This window comes from Sesamum indicum, linkage group LG1, assembly GCF_000512975.1.
Source record: "Sesamum indicum cultivar Zhongzhi No. 13 linkage group LG1, S_indicum_v1.0, whole genome shotgun sequence".
NCBI lineage: Eukaryota > Viridiplantae > Streptophyta > Magnoliopsida > Lamiales > Pedaliaceae > Sesamum > Sesamum indicum.
The window spans coordinates 14,300,873-14,311,767 of NC_026145.1; the positions used below are offsets into that span (position 1 = coordinate 14,300,873).

The following is a 10,895-nucleotide window of genomic DNA, read 5'->3' on the forward strand; positions in this document are numbered from 1 at the left end:
ATTGTGACATGCCAAATTAAAATTTAATAAGACTATCTAAATTTATGAACTTACTTAAATGGTTTATAAGTTTATATTTTATTATATACAAATAAATAATTGAACATATATGAATTTGTGTTGAAAAAATCGTGCGAGGTTTGAACTTAAATAAACTAAAAAATTAAAATTAAATGAATAAAAATATTAAGTATAAACCAGTTTTTTTATTAACTTATTTAAACAAATTATAAAGTCTTTTGAATAAATATAAATAAAATTTTCAATATAAGAAAAAATAAGTAATTTTTCATGTGGCGTAAAAGATTTAATCATAATGGCAACTGAATTTTTGAAAAATTTGGTAGCAAACACCGAATAGAATGTTGGGCACAAACCCTTCATTTATGCAACCGAAATAAGTGTTCCCACCCAAACCCTTCATTTATGCAACCTAAACAAGTGTTCGGGTGGGAAACCCTTCATTTATGCAACAGAAACAAGTGTTCCCACCCAAACTCTTCCATTATGTTTGGATTTGTGTTTTAATTATTTTGTTTTGTATTTTGGAAACAGAGAGAGAAAAATAGAGATAAGTGAGTGTATGTTAAAAATAGATAATATGTTTGAATTTGTATTTTGGGAAAATTTAAAATATTTTAAAATAAGTGGTGTAGGTTTGATGTTGGGATTTGGTAGACAAAAATCACTGTTCATTGTCAAATTATATATTTTTATATATAAATATTTTATGTTTAATGTTGTACTTTTGGGAGACAAAAATTACTGTTTATTGTCAAATCATGTCTGTTTTATATTATGTATATATATATATATATATTATATATAAAAAGTTGAAAAATAGAAAAACATGCAGATAAGGTATAAAAATATAAAAATAAATATTGAGTGTGTTTTATCTTGTCTCGAAAAATGCAAAGTAACAAATCCAAACAAAGCCTTCATTTCCGCCTTGTTTGCATTCATTTTTAGACAGTAGGAATTAAGCTTTGGCAACAGGGTTTGTTTTTTGTTAGCCAGATTTTGGCAATTTGGGTTTTCAAAGCAGTGGGCAGGCCCTCTCAATTGTTCTTGCATTATGTGACTCTGCTCTCACTACTCCCTCCAAAACTCTTCTTTCACATGGAGTTCCAGCACTACAAATTGTAATTTTACTTATTTTTTAAATTTTTTTATAAATTAAGTGGATAATTTTTTTATAAAAGGAATCAAAAAAATTTAATTCACTTTGTATGGTTTTTTTATTAAGAAAGAAAAAAATACAGTACGGACAAAATCGATAATTTCATACTTTTATAAGATAATTACATAATTTTATCATACATCAGAAAAATATTGATATTTTTCAAATAATTAAAATATATATGTAACTATCCCAAATATCATAAAAGCTCCCATTGCAATATATCCTTTAATATATATACAGCATTTTGTCCCATTATTTAAAACTCGAATAGACACTTCCCTACCCATAGTAATTAACAAAAAGAATCTAAAAATGGGGATGTTGTACGATGAAAGACACACTTCACCTGCTCAATAATCCTAATTATTGACCAGAAATAGAAGGGTAGGCTGCACAAATTACTATTTAAAGTATCTGCTAACCTAATTATTGCCAGATCAATTATCTTAATTACATTATTTTCTTACCAAATCCTGTCATTACTTAGACTATCATACATACGATCCCAACACAACACGGTTGTTGAATTTGGATGGTCCAAAGTCATGCATATTGCGTTAAACAACATATTCATGAAGCAAACGTGAAAGAACACTGTAGGTGGGTTCTATGGATCCACGTGACCTTACCTTGGACCATCAGATGTCCCTTTTATCTGCCGTTGTAGTCTTAAACTAATACTGATAGGTTCGAATTCAACTTAAATAAAAGAACTAACTACCCACCCCTCATATGAGGTTTGATATAATTACACCTAAATTTTTTGTAGTTTGAGAAATTATGTATAGTATTCTTAAAATTTTTTTATATCTAATAAATAAGTCCCTCAATTCAGTCAAAATTCATCAAATTTGCTGATATTAATAAAAAAAAAATTAAGAAAGAATCTATATTAACACTCGATTGATTTATTACTTACTTATTGCAGGTTAAATAATTTTTTTATGATTAAATTACCCTGATACGTCTTCACATGTTAATACATGTGAAATGGTATACCTTCACTGTTATAAGGGTAGTTTAATTCGAAAAAAATTGTTTGACCTATAATAAGTCATTGTTCAATAAATCGAGAGTACATATCAATTTTCATTTAGTTATTTTATTAATTGAACAAAAAGAAAAAACAAATTATAATACGATCCGATCTCCCGTAAGGTTGCAGACAATTAAAAGGAGACTTGTGTTGGCGGAATGCATATTCATGGTGTGTGTGTGTGTGTGTGGCACACTAATAAGAAAGTAGTCAAAGGAAAATGATTTTGATTAGGATACGTTGTATTTGGATGGATGGATTTAAATACATAAAAATAATTATAAATAAATTTATATTAAATTTAAAATTTATCATAATTTCACAAAAAGAATAGTTCGAATCAAAATAATATTTCTTTTTGAGATGAAATAATAATAATATTTAAAAGATTTAAATTATTTTGTGACGCGAATAATTCCAAGTCGAGAGACACGAGTACCCTTAACATGTCTTAAAGAAATGTGTCGGCTTCATTTCCCATGTTTTTAATATTTTTATTTTGGATAATGTCTTAATATATTATTGTTAGGACTTAAGTCTCCTGATAAATATGAAACTATGAATTCACTAATCTTTTTTCATTAAGATTTGAATAAAAAATATCGACATTAGCAAAAAAAATTATATAATTTTTTAATTTTATCCCTCATTTAATACTATCATATAATAAGTCTATACTTATACAAAATATAATGATATTAACCGCACTCTCTCTCCATATATAATATATTTATTCTCTATAAATATAAAATTATTACATAAAAAAAATATTAAATGAGAGGTAAAATAGAATTTTATGTATTTTTTTTTGTTGATTTCAGTATTTCTCATTTAATTTATACCTTTATATAATTGAAGAGCACTCTTCAATTATTTGGTCTGTCAAATTTTTAATTATTTTATTAATATCTATTCTCTTTCTCTCTCTCTCTCTCTCTTTTTTTCATCCCTTTTTATTCTCTAAATTTTTTCAATAAATTTTCATAATTTTCTTATAGTTTTTAATTAGTTTTTTTTTTGTTATTGATATATATTTATTAAAATAATAATTATTATTTTGAATCTAAATTAATTATGCAGACAAGTCTGAGTGTGCTACATGTATTAGTTCATAACAGAAGGAGGTCAGGTATAAATACTGATTTTTTTTATTTAAAAACAAAATATTATTTCAAAGAAGATGTAAGCACAACCCTTTTTTTATTATAATTCGATTGGCATTCAATGATATATTAAATTATTAATTGATATTTTTATGTGTAGATATAAAGTGACTCACTATTTAATTAATCATGGGATTAAATTATTGGATGTAGGCTATATGAAGAAAATCTATCATGTGATTAGTTAATGAATTTAATTGCTTTAAAAAAATCACGAGCATGGTCCCCCTAATTATGATGAAAAATATAAATACTCCCATTTAATTAATTAATTAATTTTAATTATCTTATAATGAGTGATTATGAGCCATATAATTAAGATAATTAGTTTTGAAAATATGGGTTTCAAAATGGATAATATATATATATATATAAGGAAAAATTAAAATAATAGTTAAAAAAGAAAAGATGCATGAAAGAATAGAAGGTAGGCAGAGTTAGAGGTTAGGGGTTAAGAAAAGTAGGAACTGTTTGGGTGTAATCTGGTGTTGAATTTACATCAGCAAATGCTATCAATTTCTTAATAAAATAAATCGTATTAATTTCAGGTATCCGTACTATTAATTAATGGGTGACTAGCAATTTATTCCCAATGGTATTGAAAATGAGCACATTAACTCTCTATGAAAAAAATTATAACAATTTACCCTTCTGTATTTTTTAAAATGAAGCAATTTACCTCCTTATACAGGGAGGTAAATTGCTTCATTTTAAAAATCATAGAGGGGATAAATTGTTGTATTTTAAAAAATACAGGGAGATAAATCGCCATTTATTTTTCATACCAGAGTAATTTGCTCATTTGCAATATCACAAGGGGGTTGATTGCATTTTTCCCATTAATTAATTATACACACTGATCGAATATGCTATGTTCGCTGATATCTAAACATTTCCCATTAAGAGGCGAAAAAAATAAATTTTTCTTTTGCAATTTTATAATTTTATTCTCAAGTTATAATGTTATGAAATAAAACAAAGTAAATAAATAATAGGGTAAATTACATTTTGCTACTTGAATTATGTCTGTTTTTACATTTTGTTATTGATTTTTTTTTTTTGGTATCAACTTACCATCTTAACATTGCGAAATTCGTAATTTTGCCATATATGACCTTTTTTTTTTGTTGATTTTTTCTGATAATTTGATAATTCTTTGGACCAAAATAACCTTAGGATGAAATAATTTCGGAGAATGACAATTTGATGGTCTCGCTCTGTATGCTAGTTCTTTGTAAGGACATATTTGTTGTTTCAATAATTTCAGTCTAATAAGAATGTCTTCGTAATTAAAACAAATTTCAAGGATATTGATGTAATTTAGTCATTAATTAATCAAATGATCAAATCTCTAACATTCTCTTATTTCTATGTATTAAAATAATTTTCTTCTTCATTTATAATTAAAAACCAAAAAAGAAAATTAATAAAATAATAAAACATTTTTATAGAGGAATTAATAATGAAAGATTGTGAGACAGACTCCTAGCTAGCTAAGATATTAATTATTACATGTATAATCCATGCACCATACATTTGGTATTACCACACCTACTGTGTGTAAGAATTATCCGTCTATATATATATATAGCCAGTAGCACAGCACACACCCAGAAAGAGAAGAGCACTGAAAATTAGTAATAATAATAGTGGCAGATCAGTGGAGAAAGACAACTAATGGCTACAAAACCAGGATTCCTCACTGACTGGCCTTGGAAGCACCTCGGTAGTTTCAAGGTACTTCTAACCTTAATTTTCCCATGCATTCATTCATTTCTTACAAACACACCAACCTCTCATTTCAACATGTTTAATTTATACGTTTTTACGAGTCGTGTTTGATTTTGTATTTGTTGCACACCAACATAAAATCAAAAACAATTTTGATTGACGAGACGTTCTTGAAAAGTTTTTACGCCCGTGTTTGATTTTTGTATTTTGCATCCTTGTGGGTTTTGCAAATTACAAAAAAAAAAGAAAAAAAATTGAGTTGGTAATGAATTAATTAGAATTTTAATTAATGTGTTGAAGTATATAATATTGGCTCCATGGGGAATGCAAAGCATATACAGAGCAGCAACAGAAGGGGAAAAGGAGAGGGACTACACAAACTTGCTCATAATCCCATTCCTACTGTGGAGGGCTCTTCACAACCAGATATGGATATCCATTTCTCGTTACCGAACAGCCAAAGGCAACAACAGGATTGTCCACAGGAGTATTGAATTTGAACAGGTGGACAGAGAAAGCAACTGGTAATTTTCTTCTCCTACCTACTATCTAGGATAAGTTGTTGTCAAGAATCGAGATCTAACCATTTTTACGCTCTTTTTGATTGGGTTTTGGGTCCAACTTACTACCCAATTTCTTAGGAAAGCCTTTCGGTGCGTCGTGTTTCTATGTGGAATAATAATATTTACGTTGTGTTTGTTTAATCAACTAATGTTTTAATAATTTGATATATATAATGTTTATTTTTCTCATGAAAATTAGATATAATTTGAAATTTCAAATTTATCCCTCCATCGAGTCGATAAATTTAGAATTGTTTTATTGTTGGAATCAATAAAATAATATAAAAATAGATTAGATTGTATTTGTATTATTAATTAATAATATATCAAGTAGGCCTATCAATAGATAAATATTAGCTTATTCAAACACATAACCAATAAATACCCATATACAGTTGTTATTTATGTACCGTACCCATAAAACATTCGATGAGTTTTACGTCTAGCAAAAATCACATACCGAGCACTAGTAATTTAATCAACCTACTTTACCGAGATTAGCGAAAAGCTAAGCGCTTACCTGACTTTTCTTACATGCATTAAACGTGAAAATATAGAGTCATGTTATGTCAGCACAATGTAAATTCCACTACTGACATGACAAGATCCATATCCGAGCCCCTGACAAAGGGCAAGGCAATAGCATAATTATTCAAATACTAGAGGTGATTTTTATAATTTGATTATAGTTGAGAGGCATAAATGTGAAGTAGAATTGGTTTGTGTGTGTAGGGATGACCAAATTTTGTTGAATGGAATATTGTTGTACTTCTTCAACACTATACTGGGAAAGCCAGCTTTCCTGCCAGTTTGGAGGACTGATGGTGTAATTATCACAATCTTGCTGCACGTTGGCCCTGTGGAGTACATCTACTATTGGCTACATAGAGCCTTGCACCATCACTATCTCTATTCTAGATACCATTCTCACCACCATTCCTCCATTGTCACCGAGCCCATCACCTGTAAGCAATTCTTTCTTCTTAATTTAAATAATTAATAATTACACTACACCCCCTCAAGTTTAAGCATATTATAAAGAATTCTTCAATATTTTGAGAAATTATACCGTTTTGGGTAATCACGCTCACACCCATTGAAATCTCTATATTATAATAAAACAAAAACATAAAAGCTATCTAAGTAGGCGCCACGTATTCACATATTTGGATCGTTTCTTTAAATTCTATTTTGTTGCATAATAATTTTTATTTAAATTTAAATAAGTATATCATTTAAAATTTATTTTGATATCTAATAATACTTTTATGCTTTACACTTATTGATTCTTTCATTTTAAGTTTAAATTATTTATTATTTATTTATTTTTAAAAGAATATAATCCTATTTTGCTTTAGTTGTATATAAATTATGTTCTCCCACTTAAGAAATTATCTCTTATTTTTTATTTAAAATATTATGTAAGTGTATCATTGTTTATATTTGTCCAAAAAAAAATTCACCCTTTCTTTTAAATAAATTAGTTAGTAAAATAATTTAAATTTATTTCTATATCTACTACGGTTATGCACTTTATACTTACTAATTACCTTAAATATTAAATTTTAAATTATTTATTCCTATTTTTGGACACACACAAACACACAATCCTCCAATGCCTTGACACGGGATAATAATTAATTCAAACATATTACACAAGAACTCCTTAATTTCAAAAGAATTACAAAAGAAGTCCTCAATTTCAAAAAAATAAATTGCATCTTGACACCTCTTGAAATTTAGGTATATTTTAACAAGTGTTTGTTGTGGTGTGGGCAGCTGTTATACATCCTTTTGCTGAGCACATATCATACTTTGTGCTGTTCGCAATTCCCCTTCTTGGAACAGTGCTGAATGGGACGGCGTCCTTGGCCTCCGTCTTCGGCTACATCACCTACATCGATCTCATGAACAACATGGGCCACTTCCTCCACTACTTGATGTATACGCCCTCGTAAGTTAATAAAACTCCGAGGCTCAAATACTTGATGCAATCCTATTTTACGTTACAAGTTCCCTTACTACCGCTCGGTTTTAAGGGAAAATTTGTAATGTAAAACATGATTGATGAATTAACCTTATCGTAATATAGAACATTGATCTTGTTGCTAATATTTGGCAAATTACAGGTTTCACTCTTTGCATCACACGCAATTTCGAACGAACTACTCGTTGTTCATGCCGTTCTATGACTACATTCATGGCACCGTGGACAAGTCATCCGATGCATTATACGAGACGGCGCTCAAGAGGCAGGAAGATTGTCCTGACGTCGTGCACTTAACACATTTGACCACACCAGAATCCATCTTCCATCTCCAATTTGGACTGGCCTCTTTTGCCTCAAGGCCTCAGAGCCCCAAATGGTACATGTGGCCCCTAACATGTTGGTCGATGATGCTGACTTTCATCTTCAAACGGAAGTTTATCGTCGAAAGAAATGCGTTTGACAAATTCAAGTTGCAGGCTTGGGCAATCCCAAGATACAGCATACAGGTAACGTTTCTATAATTTGGTGGGTTGCACGTTTTCATGACTTGAAAGTTAAATGTGGATGTTTACATGTAGTATTCACTAAAATGGCAAGCACAAGCTATCAATGACCTGATTGAAGAAGCCATACTCGAGGCTGAATCAAGAGGTGCCAAGGTTTTAAGCCTAGGCCTACTAAATCAGGCAAGAACAGCAGTCCTTAGTTGCTATTTCCGCAGTGTCAACCTATCTTTTACTGTCAAGAAACTCAAAATAAACAATAATCTTGCAGGGTGAGGAACTTAATAGAAATGGAGCACTTTTCATAGAAAAGTACCCGAAGCTAAGTATCAACATAGTGGACGGAAGTAGCCTGGCAATTGCTCTTGTACTCAACAGCATTCCCAAAGGCACAACTGAAATCTTGTTCAGAGGCAGCCTCTCAAAAGTTGCTTATGCCATTGTTTGCGCTCTGTGCCAGCAGGGCATTCAGGTGGCGACGTTCTACGAGAACGAGAAGCTCAAACTATCTGCAGTGACTCAGAATAAAGTGATAGTCGCGAAAAGTTTCACTCAAAAGGTAAGGAAATACAAATACTAGAAACAAGAGAGAGTCAAAAATAGGCCTATTTTGATTCCCTTTCTTTCTTTCTCAAAGAAGAAATGTAAAATTGGTGAATGCTTGCAGGTATGGATAGTTGGAGATGGAGTTTCAGATGATGAACAGCTGAATGCACCGAAAGGAACTCTCTTCATTCCTTTCTCTCAATTCCCTCCAAAGAAAACGCGCAATGACGCCTTCTACTACCATACGCCGTCTATGCTGGCTCCCCCTTCCCTCCACAATCTCCACTCTTGTGAGGTTAGCATCTACCGTCACACACACATTATATTCTTACTTGTCACGTGATTGGTCCGTTTAACTATTGATTGTCCTTGTACTTGTTCAACAGAATTGGCTGCCAAGAAGAGTAATGAGTGCTTGGCGGGTGGCTGGAATAGTGCACGCGTTAGAAGGATGGGACGTGCACGAGTGTGGTGACACCATTTTCGACGTGAAGAGAATCCTGGAGGCTGCGCTCAGACACGGATTCCGCCCTACAACCGTTTCCACATGATGCAACATTGTGCCCGGACAAAATTAAATTAGGCTTTGGACTTGTGCGGTTCAAATGTATGTTTCACCCATAATGCACCATTACTATGTCTTATTATTACTATATATGTTTGGACTCAATTCTGAAGTTTGATCAGTTGGTTATGTAATTTTTCTTTCGTTGGGTCTGGTGGAAAACAATTCCGTTTCAATCTCAATTTTCAATTTCCAGAATTCGCGAGTGAGTTTTTGTTTTTGTATTGGGTTTTGCGTGAGAATTGAAAATATATATAGTTCAAATTATAATATTTCCACAATATTACATATATATATATATATTTATTTCTCGTATGATAGACTTTATTTTTACCACAGAACATATTACATTAATTATAAGTTAATATAAAGAATTGATACAAATACAAACAATCAAATAACTAAAATGATAGACCTAAATGTTCCGACACAACATGGAGGTGAGTTCATGATTAAGAGGAGGATTGCAGAGTCTCCGCAGAAAATCCTCAACCCCCAATACAACAGTAGAGATGAAAGCATTGATGATCCGCTCACAGTACTCATTTCCATGCACCGAAATGATCTGAGGCTGAGGGATTTTCGTTCTGCAGAGCGGGCACGTGGAATGCGAGCGCAACCACAAATCAATGCACTTGGAATGGTAGCAGTGCCCGCACTCCCACAGTTCCCGGTAACTATCGCCGCCGCGGATGTCGTCCAGGCATACGGCGCAACACTGGCTGCTCTCGTCATAAATGGCGGCGGCCGGACAGCGGTCTTCGACGCCGTAGAATTTCTTGAGGAGGTTTAAACAAATAATGGCCATTTTTGGGTATCGTGTGATTTCTCTTTTACTTAGTTGAACTCTTTCTTCTTCTTGAGAATTGCAGACCTAATTCATCATGAACTATATATATGTGTGTTGGTGCGTGGTGTGTGTATTGAGAGAGAGAGAGAGATGGGCGGATCTTGCACGTTGAGCTAATATAATGAATTAATCGGAGGAGCAGTCAAGAAGTTGGAATTGGAAGGGAATGGTCAAAGGGGAAGTTGTAATTTGAAGTGAAGGAAGACCTTTTGCTTATACTGTTTCGTGTTCAATGAAAATTACGAGTATGGCGTGGTCAAATCAACAATCCTCCAATTTCAGAATGAGAGGTATATGTAATTTTAAAATTTGTATGTGCTGTGTCTGCATTTAGATCAGATTTTGAACCTCATTCATTTGAATTTTGAAATGCCAATCATCCATTATTAATATTTATGGTATTGGGATCTCTTACCTCACACATTCAAACTAATTTGAATATAAATATTTTGTAAATTTCAACTATCTCAACAAATTCAACCATCTCCATATTTTTTTCTATATTTAAATTCAATTAGTAATCAAAATCAAGATACATTTAAGGACACTATCAATTTTAATTTGCATATTTTTAAATATTGATAGTGGTGATTTAGATTCACGCAAAACATGAAAAAGGAAAAGAAGAGATATATGTTTAGGGTGATTTATATGGGAGAAAGTTTTGAAATTGGAATCAGAATATGATTCATCTTAAGCATTTGTTGAGAATAGAGTGGTTAGAAGTGGGCTTCATTTATTGTATGTGGATCAGTATTCCGA

General features: G+C 31.4%; 1 protein-coding gene across 1 annotated transcript; it reads left to right on the forward strand.

The window, feature by feature from the left end:
* On the forward strand, positions 4,994–9,481 carry LOC105167251 (protein ECERIFERUM 1). Its single transcript, XM_011086885.2, has 9 exons — positions 4,994–5,122; positions 5,417–5,640; positions 6,412–6,644; positions 7,459–7,633; positions 7,809–8,175; positions 8,248–8,355; positions 8,444–8,731; positions 8,840–9,013; positions 9,105–9,481. Exons 1-9 carry the CDS (start codon positions 5,063–5,065, stop codon positions 9,267–9,269), a joined length of 1,794 nt encoding a protein of 597 aa, XP_011085187.1. The 5' UTR covers positions 4,994–5,062; the 3' UTR covers positions 9,270–9,481.

Coding starts and splice junctions, on each gene's coding strand:
- LOC105167251 (XM_011086885.2), top strand. CDS start 5,063: ATGGCTACAAAACCAGGATTCCTCACTGACTGGCCTTGGAAGCACCTC. Junction 5,641..6,411: donor GTGGACAGAGAAAGCAACTG/GTAATTTTCTTC, acceptor TTGTGTGTGTAG/GGATGACCAAATTTTGTTGA. Junction 6,645..7,458: donor TGTCACCGAGCCCATCACCT/GTAAGCAATTCT, acceptor TGGTGTGGGCAG/CTGTTATACATCCTTTTGCT.